The sequence below is a fragment of the Pan troglodytes genome, chromosome 19, assembly GCF_028858775.2.
Source record: "Pan troglodytes isolate AG18354 chromosome 19, NHGRI_mPanTro3-v2.0_pri, whole genome shotgun sequence".
NCBI lineage: Eukaryota > Metazoa > Chordata > Mammalia > Primates > Hominidae > Pan > Pan troglodytes.
In genome coordinates, this window is record NC_072417.2 from 77,731,899 (window position 1) to 77,752,799 (window position 20,901).

The 20,901-nt window shown below is 38.1% G+C and overlaps 1 protein-coding gene across 4 annotated transcripts in view; it reads right to left on the reverse strand.

The window, feature by feature from the left end:
* The window catches only part of SMURF2 (SMAD specific E3 ubiquitin protein ligase 2), a 120,506-nt gene that overhangs the window by 55,802 nt on the left and 43,803 nt on the right, over nucleotides 1-20,901 (reverse strand). For 2 of the 4 annotated variants that reach the window (XM_511577.8, XM_063799187.1), the window contains exons 2-3: nucleotides 9,097-9,135; nucleotides 879-987 (exon numbers count right to left, since the gene is read on the reverse strand). In XM_511577.8, the coding sequence (XP_511577.5) occupies nucleotides 879-987; nucleotides 9,097-9,135 (148 nt within the window). Of the gene's footprint in view, nucleotides 1-878; nucleotides 988-9,096; nucleotides 9,136-16,337; nucleotides 16,396-20,901 lie in introns of those variants that run through there. The other 2 variants (XM_054671490.2, XM_024350557.3) reach the window with 2 other exon arrangements.

Below are 20,901 nucleotides of genomic sequence, written 5' to 3' on the forward strand. Positions count from 1 at the left end.
ATGTCTGTAATCCCGGCACTTTGGGAGACCGAGGCAGGCAGATCACTTGAGGTCAGGACTTCGAGACCAGCCTGGCCAACATAGTGAAACCCCATCTCTACTAAAAATACAAAAATTAGCTGAATGTGGTGGTGGGCACCTGTAGTCCCAGCTACTCGGGAGGCTGAGACAGGAGAAATGCTTGAACTCAGGAGGCAGAGATTGCAGTGAGCCGAGATGGTGCCACTGCACTCCAACCTGGGTGACAGAGCAAGACTCTGTCTCAAAAAAAAAAAAAAAAATTACCTAAAACTAAAAAAAGAAAACTGTGATGCTATAAAATAAAATACATATCTAGAAACAGATGAAAATACCAGAATAAACAGCCAAAGTTATTAAAGCAGTTGCCTTGAGGATGGGAATCAGGAATGAGAATGGAGCAGGGAACTTGCTGTTTTCCAGTAAAAGCTTTATTGTATCATTTGCCTTTTTAAAAAGGTGCATATACTCCAATGGTTTAAAATAAAATTTAAAAGAAAGAAACTATCCATATAAAGGCAAAAAGAAGCCTATTCAGTGCAACCCAAATCCTTATTTCTGGTTTTATAATTGGTCTAAAGTGGTGAATTAATACCTTTATTTAATTGAAAAAAGAGGTGGGGGATTGCTCTACTGTGAGCCAGTTTCATTTTCTTCTTCATAGAATTTTAGAGGTACCTCATCTTTCAAAACCTGTCTATAAGCCAAAGCACATTCCCACTGGGCTTTTCTTTACCCCTTTTGTGAAGACCAAATTATACCACAGATGAAACTCAGATCATTTCCCATGATTATTTTCAAAGACTATATCAAATAATATTAATTATATGTTCCATTTCAAACTAATTGTTGAAACCTACAGGTCATAATGCTGATTCCACTTTGGATCAAGCGTATTCTTCACAGTATCTGTAGAATGGCATTGCCCAGATCCATCAACCACCACCTTAGCAAATGGATCAGGAAGTCCTGTGAAAAAAGATTTTCTAAAATTAATAATTTGACATTTAAGATAGAAGATTAATTATACAAGCATTCCATTTGCTACAAAAGATTATTCCATTCTTTTAAAAAAGTTTAACATTTAGCTATAAATGAATAGTCCATTTAAAAAAAAAAAAGACTAAAGTTACTTCTACATTAAATACCAAAACTATATTTTTTCTCGTTTCTGTCTCAAAATAGTCCCAGTTTAAACTACCAAAATCTAGAGGTTACCTCATAATGTGAAAGTTTTTAATAGGTTGTTACCAGCCCTCTGACCCGAGGAATGGGGTCATGAATGGTTACATGAATTCTTGTAACCATTCATGGCTTTTTCTTTCCAAATGTCTCCCTCAGTAGCTCATTTAAAGAAAAAGCTTATTAAAGGTTTTTATACAGGAACACAGGCTACAGAGAAATCAAATTAGCAAATGAGTTTTGCTGAATAACTACCAGGAAAAATCAGACTGAAACAAAAGATGTAACACTCTGCCTTAAAAGAGCTTACTATCTAATTGGAAAAATAAAAATACTATACATGAAAAACAAAAATAAAAATACCTGAGAATAAACAAGTGCTTAGTGATACTGATTGTAACGCAAACACTTATATCACTATGTTAGGTACTATTCTAAATACATTTATCCTTAATCCTTACAATAACCCTATGAGGTAAACACTGTTATTATCCCTATTTTACTGATGAGGGAACCAAGGCACAAGGGGGTCAATTAACTAGCCCAAGGTCACAGAGTAGTAAATGGCAGGGCCAGAATCTAAAGTGTAGATTCTAAACCCATGTCTGGCTCTCGACTTCATGCTCTTAACCACTATGCTGTATTTTACCTCTTATTTACTACGTGGTCCAACAGTGAGTACAAGTAAGAGCTCAGAAAAACAGGAGAAAAGGTTTGAATCTGAACAGTAAAGAAAGGGCTTTGAGGGAGGAGGGAACTCATCTGGGCTTTAAGGCAGGGGTCTCCAACCTCTGCACCATGGGCCGGTACAGGTTCGTGGCCTGTTACAACCGGACCACAAAGCAGGAAGTGAGCGGCGGGAGAGTAAGCATTACAGCCTGAGCTCCGCCTTCTGTCAGATCAGTGGCAGCATTAGATGCTCATAGGAGCTGGAACCCTATGGTGAACTGCGCTTGCAAGGGATCTAGGTTGTGCGCTCCTTATGAGAATCTAAAGTCTGATGATCTGAGATGGAACAGTTTCATCCCAACACATCCCCTGCTCCCCATGTCCTTGGAAAAACTGTCTTGCATGAAACCGGTCCCTGTGCCAAAGGTTGGGGGCTGCTGCTTTAAAGTACATACAGGAGAAGGAGGACTTTCCTAGCAATAGGAAGAGCACCAAGGAGGGTATGACAATACAATATTTAAAAGACTTTGAAGAGTCTAACCAAAGAGCTTGTGCTAAGGTGTAAAAGTAAATACTACTGGAAATATGACTGACCCAGTAAGAGAGGCTTAAAAGTCGGGCAACAGGGCTTGGACTGATTGAGGCAGATAACAGGGAGCCATTTCAGGTTCTCGAGCATGGCTGTAACTACAGTCATATTTTTCTATCAGTGGTATTCAGGGCCCACTAGGAGAAAGAAAGACTAGAGGCAGACCATATATGAAGCTGTTGTAATTATCCAACAGTAGGATGAAAAGACCCTGAATGAGGGAAGTCATGTGGAAAGGGAAAGGAAATGACAAGAGAGCTATTCTGAAAGATCTAATACAAATTAATAAGAAACTTGTATCAAAGATGACAATACAGTTTTCAGCCCAAAGCAATAATGAAAATGATTCTTTTGACAAAAATTTAAAAGGTGGAACTAAAAATGTTAGAGAGACAAAAATGTCACTTCATATGTTAGACATATTGGGATAGAGTAGATTTCCTGTGGACAGCTGAAAATACTAGAACAAAACAGCGTTAAGTGTTGGTGACTGGAGAAATTTTGCATGTTGGTATCAATGCTAATTTTTTTAAGATACTAATTTGCCAAGTTTCAAGGACAGACAAATCACCTATCAGTTCCCCAATTCTATGATTCTGTGATCTATCGCTTCCAAATAATAAAGGAGGACCAAAATTTAGGCGTTAAGTTTCAAAGAAACTTGGTAAGTTAGGGTATTACATCTATTTGACTATATTGTTCTTGAAGCTGAGTGCTATGCATAGTATTTCAGTAACACCTAACCATTTATAAATGTGTTCAATGGAAGAATGTTTTTACCTCCACCCTCAATAAATGAAGATTTCCTCCTGGGAAGAATTCACTCTATCTTGTTATTTTCACTCTACTATTTAAATAAATAAACATATAAATGTGAATTTATAAGCAAAAACAAAAAAATCACATTTCTAAACTTTCTCTTTGGGTGTTATTAAACTAGTTGAAGAATTAAGTCTCTCTGGTTTCTTGCTTTTTTAAAAAAATAAAATGAAAAAGAATTAAGGACTGGCCAGACACAGTAGCTCACACCTGTAATTTCAGCACTTTGGGAGGCTGAGGCGAAAGGATCACTTGAGCCCAGGAGTTTGAAACCAGCCTGGGCAACATAGTAAGACCACCCCCCATCCCCCACAAAATAATTTAAAAGTTAGCCAAGCATGGTGGCATACGTCTGTAGTCTCAGCTACTCAGGAGGCTAAAATGGGAGGATCGCTTGAGCCTGGGAGGCCGAGGCTGCAGTGAGCCATGATCATGCCACTGCACTCCAACCTGGTTGACAGAGCAAGACCCTATCTCAGTGGAAAAAAAAATTAAGGATTAAGAAAAACAACAGCTGACAAAGGACTAATATCCAGAATCTATAAAGTACTCAAACAAATCAGCAAGAAAAAATCAAACAATCCCATCAAAAAGTGGGTTAAGGACATCAATAGACAATTCTCAAAAAAAGATATACCAACAAGATAGGCCAATAAGCATAATGAAAAATGCTCAGCATCACTAAGTATCAGGGAAATGCAAATTAGAACTATAATGCGATGCCACCTCACTCCTGCAAGAATGGCCATAATCAAAAAATTTAAAAATAACAGATGTTGGCATGGATGCAGTGAAAAGGGAACACTTTTACACTGCTGGTGGTAATGTAAACTAGTACAACCACTACGGAAAACAGTGTGGAGATTCCTTAAAGAACTAAAAGTAGATCTACTGTTTGATCTAGCAATCCCACTACTAGGTATTAACCCAGAGGGAAAGAAGTCATTATACGAAAAAGATACTTGCACACGCATGTTTGTAGCAGCACAACTCACAATTGCAAAAATACTGAAGCAGCCCAAATACCTATCAATCAACGAGTGGGTAAAGAAATGTGGTGTGTGTGTGTGTATATATATGTTTATATTATATAATTATATATATGTATATATTTATATATAATTATATGTGTGTGTGTATATATATACACACCTACATATACACACACACACACCACATATACATACATACACCATGGAATACTACTCAGCCATTAAAAAAATAATCACAGCAACCTGGATAAAATTGGAGACTATTATTCTAAGTGAAGTAACTCAAGAATGGAAAACCTAACATCGTATGTTCTCAGTCACATGTGGGAGCTAAGCTATGAGGATGCAAAGGCGTAAGAATGATATACTGGACTATGGGGACTGGGGGAAAGGGTGGGGGTAACAGGGGATAAAAGACTATACACTGTGTACAGTGTACACGGCTTGGGTGATGGGTCCACCAAAATCTCAGAAATCACCACTAAAGTACTTATTCATGTAATCAAACACCATCTGTTCCCCCAAAACTTATTGAAATAAAAAAATAAAATAATAAAAGAAAAACAATTTTTTCCATACAAAATGTAGCTTCCAGATCCTTAATTAAGTAGGAAAGTCACAGCCTTTTATGTTCCCTTTCTGTTAAATAACACAGTAAACAAAAACACCAGTTCAATACCTTAATAAAAAAATACATAGGTTTCAACTTAACCTGATTATATTATTCTCCAAAAATTTAACTTGAGAGCCAAGTTACTCTCATGTGGTCAAAAGCTATCAGGTTTTCTGAAGTTAGTGAGACATCTAGTGGTAAACACAAAGTGGCTAGAGAACTTTCTGCATTTTAAAAAATTTCTCAGCCAGGCACAGTGGCTCACGCCTGTAATCCCAGCACTTTGGGAGGCCGAAGTGGGTGGATCACGAGGTCACGAGTTCAAGACCATCCTGGCTAAAACGGTGCAACCACATCTCTACTAAAAATACAAAAAATTAGCTGGGTGTGGTGGCACATGCCTGTAGTCCCAGCTACTCAGGAGGCAGAAGCAGAATTGCTTGAACCTGGGAGGCGGAGGTTGCAGTGAGCCGAGATCGCGCCACTGCACTCCAGCCCGGGTGTCAGAGACAGACTTTGTCTCAAGGGAAAAAAAATTTTTTTTTGGTCTCAATTCTCCCCCATCATTTCTGAGACATGTAAAATAGCTAAAGCTCAAAAACCTCCTTACTACACAAATGCACTTGAAAAGCTGCAAATAATAATAAAATAACATTTTCAACTCAAAAATGTGCTACCTTCCAAAGAAAACAGCTTCATTTTCAATTGGGCCAAGAAAAAAAAAAAACACACACAACATTTAGCCAACCCATCTTGGTTTTAAATGACTTCAATTTGGCCCCCTATAAAACACCTTATTACCTTACACAGAAATCTTTTTTAAAATGTTGCAGAAGAACAAATCTGACACTAATGAAAACATTCCTTTTCATATAAAAAATACACATAAAACAGATAATGAAGGCAGGGCACAGTGGCTCATGCCTGTAATCCTAGCACTTTGAGAGGCCGAGGCAGGCGGATCACCTGAGGTCAGCAGTTCGAGACCAGCCTGGCCAACATGGTGAAATCCCGTCTCTACTAAAAATACAAAAATTAGCTGGGTGTGGTGGCACATGCCTGTAATCCCAGCTACTCGGGAGGCTGAGGCAGGAGAATTGCTTGAACACGGGAGGCAGAGGTTGCAGTGAGCCGAGATCACGCCACTGCACTCTAGCCTGGGGACAGAGCAAGACTCCGTCAGGGAAAAAAAAAAAAAAAAAAAAACCATAATGAATAAATGGGTAAATATGTGATAAAGTTAATGGTAGAATCTAGATGGTGGGTCTTTACTATAAAATTATTTTATCTGTTGCTTTATGTTTGAAATTTTTCCTGCTAAAATTCTGGGGGAAAGGGGAAGTGACTTATTTTTAAAAGCCAATAAGCTTGAAAACAGTTCAAAAACATGAGTTAAAAAAACTTTTCTCAACAAGGATAGCGCCCAATAAACAGTATTACCTCACATACAAATTACTCTTCAAAAGACAACACATGGCAGTGTATTTTTTCCTGCGATGAAAAATATATATCTATTTCATCACCCTATAGTCGTACTTTGTATTAAAATTTGCTTTTCTCATTCAATACAATTTTAACTGAATCGCAAGCAAAAACTTAACTATATTTTACTATTAACTGCACTGATCAATAAACACACATTCATTTATATTTAATTGAAGAATTTAGGAATTACTGTCTCTGAAATTAACGTGGGCAACCCTTAACAGGTCAAAAATCTGTATAAGTATACATGTAAATCTACCACAGAATGGACCTGCGACCTTGGCCAGTGTGAACCTGGGAGGTAACTTCCATTCCTGGCTAACTCCCCTCTGAAGCCCTAAGGATTACCATTCCTGTTTCTCTTTCCAGGCCATCAAGAGTCTCCCATTCTAAGTTTTAAAGATAATCACACTGTTTCCCCTAATCTTATCCCTAAAGCAAGTTCACACTCTTAGAATTTTTATCAATTTTTACTGCCTACACCCATGAAAAAGGGAAAAGATTTCCTTCTTTCTTTCACTTACAATTTAAGGACAAAGATCATATAAGGGTTAACAATCAGCTCTCAAAGGTTTATAAAACATTAATATATGATTCCTCTAGATATCCTAGGAAAAATGAGGTAAGAATATCTGGATATTTTATTAGAGAAGCTGTGTCTTGGGACTCGAGAGGAAGGAAATTTGAAAAGGAAAGCTGGGAGACAAAACTGAAGATTTTATCTTCAAAACCAGAGCAGATGTCTTGGAGAGTGCAGAAGCATCTGTAAGAGTGCTCCTCTCAGCCGGGCGCGATGGTTCATGTCTATAATCCCAGCACTGTGGGAGGCCAAGGCAGGAGGATCACGAGGTCAGGCGTTCGAGACCAGCCTGACCAACATGGTGAAACTCCGTCTCTACTAAAAATACAAAAATTAGGCAGGCGTGTTGGCGTGCACCTGTAATCCCAGCTACTCAGGAGGCTGAGGCGGGAGAATCGCTTGAACCCGAGAGGTGGAGTTTGCAGTGAGCCGAGATCACACCACTGCACTCCAGCCTGGGCAACAGAGTGAGACTCCGTCTAAAAAAAAAAAAAAAAAAAAAAGGAAAAGTGCTCCCCTTACTTCCCTCCCTTTTCTCCTTGTCCAACCCTATTTGCCACTTTGCAGGCCCACTAGTATAAATCCTACCTTAGATCAACCTTATCAAAGGTTAAAAAAAAAAAAAAAAAGTACACCTCAGTTAGTAGCAACAGGGATGAGGTAGGAAGTGAGCAGCAGCCTGAGACAGATAACAGTGATTGGAGGCAACAGGGAGAGATGGGGAGTTCTGTGGCCATTGGGACCTTCCACTGTGACAAGCTTCTGGCGAGAAGGCACATGGTACATAAATTTAAACTGCTTATAATTTGCGTCCTATGTTCCAAATTATCCTATTTGCTTTCTCATATAAGCAGAAAGATAACCATAAACATTTATAACTATATAGTTTTATAAGATGTTATTTTATAAGCTTTAATTCAGGTTCTGCTCTACAAAAACTCAAAATAATAAAATTTCAAGTGGAATGAATTAAATATAATTTTAAATTATATTGGCCGGGCACAGTGGCTCACACCTGTAATCTCAGCACTTTGGGAGGCTGAGGTAGGAGGATCACTTGAGACCAGGAGTTTGAGACCAGCCTGGGCAACATCGCAAGATCCTGCCTCTACAAAGAATAGTAAATAAATAAATAAATAAATAAATTAGCTGGACGTGGTGAAGTGTGTCTGCAGTCCACCCACTCAGGAGGGTGAGATAGGAGGATCCCTTGAGCCCAGGAGTTTGAGGCTGCAGTGAGCTATGACTGTGCCACTGTACTATAGCCTGGGTGACAGGGCAAGATCCTGTCTCTAAAAAGAAAATATATATATATATATATCTTATTTCTTTTAATCAAGCCCCTGAAAATCATCTACTATCACATGAAATCAAACAGCACACATAGCCCGTGACTTGAATTTAAAAATTTAATGAATCATCTCTATTCTAATTTCAAATGTTTTACATAAAAAATTTTGTTGGCTGAAGTTTTTTTTTTTTTTTTTACTAAAAATTATATCATTTTTAACCAATAACTTAAAGCTACAACAGAATAAAGATTGTAATATACATGCTGGGTACTTCCCAATCCCCTCTCATAAAACTTAGTACTAAATAAAGCCAGAAAAAAAAATTCCAACAGATTGGTAAATATAAGGCATATATGGGAACCAAACATCTGCTTTGGAATCTGAGAGGTAAGAGCATCTAGGATCAAATGTGGCAGAGATTTCTTTCCCACACTCTGGAAATTCCAAGCAGGCTCAATGACTTTTCTACCTTCCAATGAATCTTGAATGAGTAAAGTTTCCCATGAAATTTTCAAAAGGAAGAAAGTGTTCACAAAATAATCTCTTAAACCTTTTCTAGAACTCTAGTAGTATGCACACCTTCAATATACATTACACACATCTGCATTTACACACCTGCATACACACTCATTCTCATAAATATGTGGGAGAGGTGAATAAAAGGAAAGGGCTAAGCCTAAAAAGCACAAAACCTTCTAAAAAAAATGGGATGCCAAATGGCTCTGAACCAAAGCATTCATAATAAAATAACACTGACAATACTTCTGAATAGAGAAACCCCTAAACCAGAGAATTCTGAAAACGCTGTTCCCAAAGATCTACATACAATACACAAGATTTAAAGTTAATTTACTTACGGAAAAAATCCTTTTTCACCAGGTTTTTTGCACAGAGTACTGTAAAAAAAAAAACAAAAAATACATGGGAAAAATTAAAATGTTAAGAGTGTACTGTTACATTTTAAAACACGGAAAACAGCAGTGAATAGTTAAACCCTAACTATAGCAAGGTATGAAACATGACCACAAACTTTCGAACTAGCAAACAAAAGACAGTTGAACCAGTGGTTGCAACTTTCAATGATCACCAGTAATAGCTGAGGGCAAGAAAGTTTATAAATCTGATATTCTAATAATAAGGTAGAAATTCAATTCCTATCTTCCATCAAGATCTATTCTCTGAGAAACTCAGTGGCAATAGGAAAAATAGTTCAAAGGAGATATGTAAAGTCAGGTTGTTATATCTATTTTAAGGATGAAATAATTTTATACTGAAGAGGATCATAAATAAAGATAAAGCTTTCCTGATATAGATGAGTTTTTTTCTTTTTTTTTTTTTTTAAATAACATTCTGTTCTCCATCTAAATGCCACAGAAACTTCATGGGAGAAATCAAATTACCTTCTCCTAAATCGTCAGTTAAATGACAAGATACGTCTACTATATCTTTTAAGAATTTAAAGTTAATATATTAAAACTAGATATCCCAAATCCACATTTTCCAAGTTACTATGCATTAAATTACTTACATGGATGGATGCTCAACCTTGTGAACACACTAAAAAATATTGAATTGCCCACTTTAAAGAGGATAAATTTTGGCCGGGCGCAGTGGCTCACGCCTGTAATCCCAGCACTTTGGGAGGCCGAGGCGGGCGGATCACAATGTCAGGAGTTCGAGACCAGCCTGGCCAATATGGTGACACCCCGTCTCTACTAAAAATACAAAAATTAGCTGGGCGTGGTGGCGTGCGCCTGTAGTCCCAGCTACTCAGTAGACTGAGGCAGAAGAATCGCTTGAACCCGGGAGAGGGAGGTTGCAGTGAGCCAAGATTGCGCCACTGCACTCCAGCCTGGGCTACAGAGCAAGACTGTCTCAAAAAAAAAAAAAAAAGGATTTTATAGTATATGAGTTACATATCAATTTTTAAATTACTGCTTACAGGCTGGGCACAGTGGCTCATGTCTGTAATCCCAGTACTTTGGGAGGCCAAGGTGGCTGGATCGCTTGAGGTCAGGAGTTTGAGACCAGCCTGGCTATCATGGTGAAACTGTGTCTCTAGTAAAAATACAAAAATTAGCTGGGTGTAGTGGCGCACACCTGTAATCCCAGCTACTCAGGAGGCTGAGGTGCGAGAATCACTTGAACCTGGGAGGTGGAGGCTGCAGTGAGCCAAGATTGCACCACTGTACTAGTGAGCCAAGATTGCAACCACTGAACTCCAGCCTGGGTGACAGAGCAAGACTCTGTCATAAATAAATAAATAAATAAATAAATAAATCTGCTTATAGAGTCATAAACTTAAAACTTCTTTAACTCAAACTTGATATAAGAGAAAGAAAAACATCAATTTTCATATATGTAAATTTTAGTTCATAAAATACCTATGAATGTAATGTTTGGTATTTCTATCCACTTCTACTAACAGTTTAAATGAATTACAGTTATTGGAAGTTTAGTGTATAAAAGCTCATTTGACATAAACTTGGGAATGAATCTAAATAAATATAACTAATCACTCTAAGGGTTCACATAAAAAAACCTTTTGAAAACAGATGTCATCACTAAATAAATAAAATTATTAAGTAAGCACAAGATACTGGTATACTAGGCAGAGTCCCTTAGGCCATGTCTTAGAGTTTTGTTTTTAAAAACATAAAAACTCAATCAATCATGAAAACTAGGGCCATAACTAAGAATAAGAAATCACAAACTAGATTTAGAGAACTCCTCCCCAAACTTTTGTCATAATATAAATTGAACAGAATACTCAGAATCAATACACATGTAACACACACAAAAATCTAAATTACAATCTTCAGTTTTAATGAGGTAATGATGATTTTTTTAAACAAACCACTATCCTATGATTCATGAAGTGAAATGATTTCACATCCGACTTCAGAGAAAGAGAAAACATGAGATCTCCTCCAACTCACTGCCACCAAACCTACATATTCATTCTTTTTCCCTTCCTTCCACTGACAATGTCTACTGTCCTCTCTAAGACTATCCTCTATCTCATATCTAAACCACCATGTTCTCGGGGATCTTCACAGCTGTTATACATATCCTCTATCTTGTCCCCTTTTCTAATCACCTTGTCAACATTTAAACATACTCAAGTCTTACCCAAGCCTCCCTTCAGCCAGCCATCATCTACCTCTTCCCTCTCATAATGAAACTTCTTCAAAGAAAATAAATGTGCAAAAATCACAAGCATTCCTATACACCAATAACAGACAAACAGAGCCAATTGCTACAAAGACAATAAAATACCTAGGAATACAACTTACAAGGGATGTGAAGGACCTCTTCAAAGAGAACTACAAACCACTGCTCAACGAAATAAGAGAGGACACAAATAAATGGAAAAACATTCCATGTTCATGGATAGGAAGAATCAATATTGTGAAAATGGCCATACTGCCCAAAGTAATTTATAGATTCAATGCTATCCCCATCAAGCTACCATTGACTCTCTTCACAGAATTGAAAAAAACTACTTTAAATTTCATATGGAACCAAAAAAGAGCCCACATAGCCAAGACAATCCTAAGCAAAAAGAACAAAGCTGGAGGCATCACACTACCTGACTTCAAACTATACTACAAGGTTACAGTAACAAAAACAGCACAGTACTGGTACCAAAACAAATATACAGACCAATGTAACAGAACAGAGGCCTCAGAAATAACACCACACATCTACAACCATCTGATCTTTGACAAACCTGACAAAAACAAGCAATGGGGGAAAGGATTCCCTATGTAATAAATGGTGTTGGGAAAACTGACTAGCCATATGCAGAAAACTGAAACTGGACTCCTTCCTTACACCTTATACAAAAATTAACTCGAGATACATTAAAGACTTAAACGTAAGACTTAAAACCATAAAAACCCTAGAAGAAAACCTAGGCAATACCATTCAGGACACAGGCACGCACAAAGACTTCATGACTAAAACACCAAAAGCAATGGCAACAAAAGCCAAAATAGACAAATGGGATCTAACTAAAGAGCTTCTGCACACAAAAGAAACTCATCAGAGTGAACAGGCACCCTACAGAATGGGAGAAAAAATTTGCAATCTATCCATCTGACAAAGGGCTAATATTCCAAATCTACAAAGAATTTAAATTTACAAAAAAAACCCCATCAAAAAGTGGGCAAAGGATTATGAACAGACACTTCTCAAAAGAAGACATTTATGCAGCCAACAAACATATGAAAAAAAGCTCATCATCACTGGTCATTAGAGAAATGCAAATCAAAACCACAATGAGATACCATCTCACACCAGTTAGAATGGCAATCATTAAAAAGTCAGAAAACAACAGATGCTGGAGAGGATGTGGAGAAATAGGAATGCTTTTACACTGTTGGTGGGAGTGTAAATTAGTTCAACCATTGTGAAAGACAGTGTGGCAATTCCTCAAGGATCTAGAACCAGAAATACCATTTGACCCAGCAATTCCATTACTGGGTATATACCCAAAGGATTATAAATCATTCTACTATAAAGACATATGCACATGTATGTTTATTGTGGCACTATTCACAATAGCAAAGACTTGGAACCAACCCAAATGCCCATCAATGATAGACTGGATAAAGAAAATGTGGCACATATATACCATGGAATACTATGCAGCCATAAAAAAGGATGAGTTCATGTCCTTTGCAGGGACATGGATGAGGCTGGAAAGCATCATTCTCAGCAAACTAACACAAGAACAGAAAACCAAACACCACATGTTCTCACTCATAAGTGGGAGTTGAACAATGAGAACACATGGACACATGGAGGGGAACATCACACACTGGGGCCTGTTGGCGGGTTGGGGGTTAGGGAGGGATAGCATTAGGAGAAATACCTAATGTAGATGATGGGTTGATGGGTGCAACAAACCACCATGGTACATGTATACCTATGTAACAAAACTGCACGTTCTGCACATGTACCCCAGAACTTAAAGTATAATTTTAAAACATTTTTAAAAAGAACTGCCTACACTTTTTGACTCTACTTCTTTACCTCCCACTAATGCCCTGATCCACTGCAATCTGGCTTCCTCCCTCACCATTGCCTCTGAACTGCTGCTACAAAGCCCTGGAGACCTAATTACCAAGTCCATACAATGGACATTTTTCATTCTTTATGGCACTTGACCCCCTCATGGGCATTTGCCACTGCTGACTACTCCCTCTTCTAGAACCCCTCTCTTCCAGTTCTGTTTAACACCACATTCACCTGGTTCTACACGGCATAAAACTCATTCTAAGTTCTCTTTGCCAGATCTTGCTGTGCTATAAAACTTGAAGTTCTTCAGGGTTTTGCCCTAGGTTCTCTTATTTCACTCTGTAACCTGAGGATCACAGTGTCCATTTTTGTAAATCTTGCAATTATACGTAAACTGTTACATACATGTTTATTTTCTGGGGAGAGAATCCACATTTTTCCTGGGAGAGAGTTCATAGCTTAATAGATTGACAGAACTCTTCCTCTCTCTCAAAAAATAAAATCCGAAGAGCCACTTTTCCATATATTCTCTCTGGTCTTTACCATTTACTCTATGGTTATGATGATACCTAAATTCATAAAACCCGATCCTTAGTTTTCTCCTGAACTCCAGGTCCACAAACCAAATATGCGTTCCCCCCAAAAATCACGTCTTCCCCGCAAACCTGCTCCTCCCTCCAGTTGACTTTCTTTTCAATAAATAGCCTTCCTTTCCACCCCACTACCCAAGTCAGAAATCTCCATAGCAACCTTCACTGTATTCCCTCCTGACATCCTGACAATTACAATTCTCAGCAATTCTACCTCGGAAATATCCTTCATCTGTCTACTTCTCTCTATTACCGATGCCAACACCTTAGTCCACCATCTACTGTCTAGGTAATTACAACATTCCCCTGCCTCAAAGCCTCACTTCTTTCCAGTTCTCCACGCTGGACCTGAAGTGAGCTAAAAATCTAATTAAGTCTTTCCATCCATTTCCCCTTCTAAGATCCTTAAAACATTCCAAAGGTCTTCTGGCCCAAACTTATATTGGCTTCAATGCCCTTCAAGCCCTGGCTCCTGCTCACCTCTCTGACCTCATTTTTCATCACCACAGCTCCCTTCCAGGCCCTCAAGTCTAAGATCCAGCCACACTAACCTTCACTTTCTCAAATGTATCTCTCTTACCCACAGCCTTCATGTGCCATTCTCTCTGCCTGAAACATTCTTCCTAGGCTTCTTCACCTACTCATCTCCTGGTCTCAAAAGGGAAGGATGCCTTTTAGAACGTGTTTCTCTCAAGCTTTCCCCGCTGGTATTTTCACAGAAGCTCATACTTATAAACACTTATCACATTTTACTGTTCTCGTTTAAGTTTGGAATGTTGCTTATAATTGCGGAGGTGGTAAACTCCATACAGCACGAATCATGCCTGCCTCATCTCTTCCTGCACCAAGCACACATTACGCCTGGCACTTGATAGGTACTCAATAAATATCTGTTGAATGAATGAAATAGACCCTAAAATAATCTAAATAACTTTTTATACTATATAACAATGGCCAATCCTCACATAATCATAATTTTGATTTAAGAAATCTTATTTTAGGCCAGGTACTGTGGCTCATGTCTGTAATTCCAGCACTTTGGGAGGCCGAGGTGGGCAGATCACTTGAGGCCAGGAGTTTGAGACCTGGGCAACATGGCAAAACCCCATCTCTACTAAAAATACAAAAAAAAAAAAAAATTAGCCAGGTGTGGTGGCACACACATGTAGTCTCAGCTACTCAGGAGGCTGAGGCATGAGAATCACTTGAGCCTGGAAGGCAGAGGTTGCAGTTAGCTGAGATCACACCACTGCACTCCAGCCTGAGCAACAGAGTGAGACACTGTCCCCCTCCCTCCACCCCTCAAAAAAATCTTAGTTTTATCATTTCTCTTTACTTAAAACATACTTATCCGGTCGTGTTTAACCAATTCTTAAAAAAAATCACAAAATGTTTAACATTCAGTTTCAAAGAACAATTGAAAAATCAAAAGAACAAAGAACTTTAAAATCAAGTTCAAAGCTTATGAGGAGAAATTACATTTTAGTAATCAAGAGATTAAGGAAAATTACATTAGTGTTCTAGAAGAAACAAGATTAACTTAAAACAAAGAAATAATATCAAGATTGGTCAGACCGCTATGCTTCATGCTGGATCTAAGCAGTTCCAGCCAGCTTTACTAAATTACTTTCTGCCCTGGAAGCAAAAACTCTGATTTGTAACTTTTAAAAGGAAGATTGTCAAAACATGACCTGAGAACTGGTAATGTTATTTATCTGTAAAAATAAATTGTTTTCACATCCTGGAGCCTTTACTGCACTGTTCTTTTTTCTTGGGAATGTACCTTGGGGACTAGAACCACAGCCCATTGCTCTTTTCATTCTCTGTTCTAATCACAGAAGATTGGTAAATGCTCAAAGAATCCATGAATTTCAATATGACAAACTCCTGATTATGTCACCACAGCAAATTCTCAACTAAGGAGGTATGTATCAGAATCCCCTGGAGAATGTATATACAATATTATAATTTTATATTAGAAGAAAATTAATCTATCATCTTTTGTAATAGAAACTATGGAAAGTAGAACTAAGATTAGGAATCATGGGACTAGGGGGAGGGGTGGCAGTGTGGGAGAAGTTTCATTTCTGCTTTCTAAATGTTTCTTAAAGAAAATAGGTAAAAATGTTGAGAAATGCTGGGCAGTAAGGGAGTAACAGGAGAGAAATCTTGTTAGGTTGGCGAGGCCAGAACAAAGGCTATGGGGTACAGACTTTCTCCTAGACCAGCAGTCCCCAACCTTTTTGGCACCAGGGATTGGCTTCATGGAAGACAAGTTTTCCATGGACCAGTGTGTGTGTGTGTGTGTGTGTGTGTGTGTGTGTGTGTGTGTGTGTGTGTGTGTGTGTGTGTGTGTGTGTGGAGGGGGGGGAGGGGAGCAGGCAAGGGGGTTTTGGGAATGATTCAATCTCATTACATTTATTGTGCACTTATTTCTATTATTATTACATTGTAATATATAATAGAATAATTATACAACTCACCATAATGTAGAATCAGTGGGAGCCCTGAGCTTGTTTTCCTGCAACTAGACAGTCCCATCTGGGAGTGAAGAAAGACAGTGACAGATCATCAGGCATTAGATTCTTATAAGGAGGGGCAACCTAGATCCCTCGCATGCGCAGTTCACAGTAGGGTTAACACTCCTATGAGAATCTATTGCCGCTGCTGATCTGAGAGGAGGCAGAGCTCAGGTGGTAATACACGATGGGAAGTGGTTGTAAATACAGATGATGCTTCACTGGCTCATCTCCTGCTGTGCAGCCCATGGCCCAGGGTTGAGGACCCCTGGCCTAGACAGCAATCAGTATTTCAATATCTTTAATGTTTAGTAAGCTTATATATATGGAATTGAAATTATATATACAGAAAGGCACAAAAATCTGAAGTATTTGAATTAATTCAATTAATTTTCACCAATTTTTGTGTTAAAGCAAAACATTATACTGGACTACAGATATTTAGTAGGCACAAGTCAATTTTTATTAGTGCTAACTACAAATGTAGCATTACACCACCACAGTACCATGCTGCAGAATCCACTAGGGACAATGTCTCAAACAGCCCATATATTTGTACTAGATTAAGTCTGCTTATACTACTTTATCATGTTACTACCCTTCTCAAATTCCTTCAAAGCATTTCATTCTTAAGTCTACACTCCCAGAACCTAGCTTGTTCTAGCTATTGTACTCACTCCTTTTTCAGACAGATGGTTTGAAATGATTAGCAGAGATGATCAAAATGAGCTGACATCAGCCATATTGGATAAAGCCTCTGCATTTCACACAGATGCAGGTGTGATCATCTTGAGATACTTAGGGAGAAAGGAATACTCCTACATCATTCACTCTCTCATTCAACATTTCCTGAACACTCACTTTGTGCCAAGTGCTATGACAGTTTCTGCAGATACAAAGAAAAATAAGACATAGTCCTTTGCTCTCAGAGCTCACAGGTCAGGTATAATTCAAATACCATGTCATAAATGCCTTTTATTGTTGTTTTCTCAAGATACGGTTTTAAACTTTATGGAAATCTTATATTTCATTTGAGGCAGCGATTAGAGAAAACCATTTGCAGAAGTACAGATGGCAGTAAATACTACCATTTTCATTTAGGTCAATAATTTATTTTTCTGGTAGGAAAGGAGTTATCTATATGCAACAAACCAGGTAATAGTATCAGAGTAAATCGCAGCTGTAGAAAGAGAATGCTATGCTTGTTCTTACTGAGTTGTATTCATAATGAATGGCTATCTACGCTTAATGTGAATAAAGCTCCCAACTACTTAGTATATCCTTGCCAAAAATTCCCCTTCCTCCTCCAGATTGGAGTTGCATTCCAATTACACTGCTGATTGGAATGAGACTGCTTGAGAGAAAAAAAAATAGACATCCCATCTTCCTTCACCCCACAAAAAGATTTTATAATACTGTCCCTGCAACTCAAAAGTAGCATAAATGCTTTTGAACACAGATTTCTCTGCATGTTCTTTAAACTTATGTTATCATTGTAAAATAAAACTGAAATTCAGGATAACATTCCTATACAAATTCCAGCAGGTGGCCCAGTGCTTCAGAAGTATCAACTGATGTACACCATTCCTGACCAGTGGCACATGACAGCAATTTACATCTTTCTGCTCTGAGAAACAGCCTCTATCTCAACCCCTAAACATGAAATGAAAATGAAATTTAAATGCTACAGAAAACTTCTACACAATTTTTTATGTGTTTTAGTTATTGTTGCTTGAAACAAGAGTATTACACAGATTCACATTCAAGGTGTTATTACAAAATGTTAAAATAAGCAAATATATCACATATAATTCTATATGCATAAAAATGATCAGTTAAGTAAATGATAGCAAACAGCAAGTTGAAATATTACACAGCCATTAAAGATTATGTAAACGTATTTATTTATTGATGGATAAGAAAATAATTTCCTTTTTTTTTTTTTTTTTTTTGACAGTCTCGCTCTGTTGCCCAGGCTGGAGTGCAATGGCGCGATCTCAGCTCACTGCAATCTCTGCCTCCCAGGTTCAAGCGATTCTCATGCCTCAGCCACTCGAGTAGCTGGGATTACAGGCATGCGCCACCACACTCGGCTAATTGCTGTATTTTTAGTAGAGACAGGGTTTCCCCATGTTGGCCAGGCTGGTCTCAAATTCCTGACCTCCAGTGATCCACCTGCCTCGACCTCCCAAAGTGCTGGGATTACAGGCGTCAGCCACCACACTCGGCTTAGAAAATATTTTCTTAATATGCTATTAAAAGTCCTTTTACATGTAGTACATTTAATAAAATATATTTTTAGTAAAGAATATAAACATATTGGATAACATTTATCAAATATTTACTATGTGCAAGTGTACACCAACCACCCTATGAAATAAGTAGTAGTACTACCGTCATTTTAGAGATGAGGAAACTGAGATTCAGGCATAGAGACTTACCAGTGATTTTGCTTTTAAGAGCTAGAGTTGGTTGGGCACGGTAGCTCTGCCTGCAATCCCAGCACTTTGGGAGGCTGAGGTGGGCAGATCATGAGGTCAGGAGTTTGAGACCAGCCTGGCCAACATAGTGAAACCCTGTCTCTTCTAAAAATACAAAAAATCAGCCATGTGTGGTGGCAGGTGCCTGTATACAGTCTCTGCTACTCAGGAGGCTAAGGCAGAAAAATCCACTTGAACCCAGGAGGCGGAGGTTACAGTGAGCTGAGATCGCGCCACTGTACTCCAGCCCAGACGACAGTGCGAGACTCTGTCTCAAAAAAAAAAAAAAAAAAAGAACCAGAGCTGAGATTCCAACTCAAGTAGATTAATTCTAGAACCCAAACTCAACTACCATATAGAGTGAAACATACTCTCTCAGGCTAGTACTTCCTTTTAAAGAATCTTACTCTAGGCTGGCACAGTGGCTCATGCCTGTAATCCCAACAGTTTGAGACGTCTAGGCGGGCTGATGGTTTGAGCCTAGGAGTTCGAGACCAGTCTGGGCAACAGGGCAAAACCCCATCTCTACAAAAATATACAAAAAAAAGAAAAAAAAATAGCCCGGCATGGTGGTGTGTGCCTGTAGTCCCAGCTACTCAGGAGGCTAAGGTGGAAGAATCACCTGAGCCTGCAGTAAGCCATGTTCACACTACTGCACTCTAGCCTGGGCAACAGAATGAGACCTTGTCTTAAAAAAGAAAAAAAAAAAAAAAAAAAAATCTTAGTCCAGTTAAAGCAATTATTGGTGACACAGGTTCACAAAACGGTTAATTGAAAACTAGGTTACAGAAGGGTGTTCTGCAAAAGATTCAGAATTCTCCTCTTTCAACAGATATAGTAATTTACCTCAACAATCATATTAGCCCTGCTTTTAACTAAATATCTTGTCATTTAATGAAGGAATTTTAGGCAATTCATTTCATTCATGCTGCAAAACAAACTAGGCCCTTAAGTTTAACTTAATATATTCAGTACCTGGCAAGTAGTTAATCTAATTAGTATGTTTGATGATGTATTAAAAGATACAGGTTCTGAGGTAATTATCCTTACTAAGAACAGTATCAGCATTTAAACATTTCAACAAGGCAAAATTGGTTCTCAGAAAATTTATTATATTTTTATTTTTTTGAGATGATCTCACTCTGTCACTTAGGCTGGAATGGAGTGGCGCAAACACGACTCACTGCAGACTCCAGTTAAATTTTCTGGGCTCAAGAGATCCTCCTATCTCAACCTCTGAGTACCTGGGACTACAGGCGCACACCACCATGCCTTGCTAATGTCTAAAATTTTTTTGCAGAGATGGGGTCTTGCCATGTTGCCCAGGCTCAAGCAATCCTCCTACCTCAGTCTCCCAGACTGTTAGAATTACAGGCATGAGCCACTGCACCCAGCCTCAGTTAACAAATTTAAAATGACCTTTCTAGTCCACTCATATCAAACAACTTTTAAGTAACTACTTAAAAATTTTTTTTCAATAAAGATGAAGATTTTGGTAAAGTTCTCACAAACATGCGTACTTTTTACATTAATAAAACAAGATGAGACTATACAAATAAGCTTTCTAAACACTGAGTGCAAGTTTATCAATAATAGATCTACTTTGACATAATAAATGCAGATTTTAAAGAAATCTAGTCAGAATTATAGATTTTATTCTAGTCACAATTATAATTTTTTTTACTTATCATGATCAGAGGTAATTTTAAAGTAAAGCTTATCTTAACAAGCATAATAATCAAGTTCTGGTGTAAGTTCACATGTTAAAAATAAAAAAGGGCTGGGTACGGTGGCTTACACCTATAATCCTAGCACTTTGGAAGGCTGAGGTGAGAGAATCACTTGAGCCCAAGAGTTAGAGACCAGCCTGGGCAATATAGTGAGACTCCGCCTCTAAAATAAATAAATAAATAAAGTAAAAGCTCAGCTAAAGCCAAGCAGCACATTCAGTATGAGATAAATGTAAAACACTTGGTCTAGGTATCTGGTACATAACAGGCATTCTACGAAAGCTATTATTTTGAGAAACCATCTGAAAGGATTTGTTA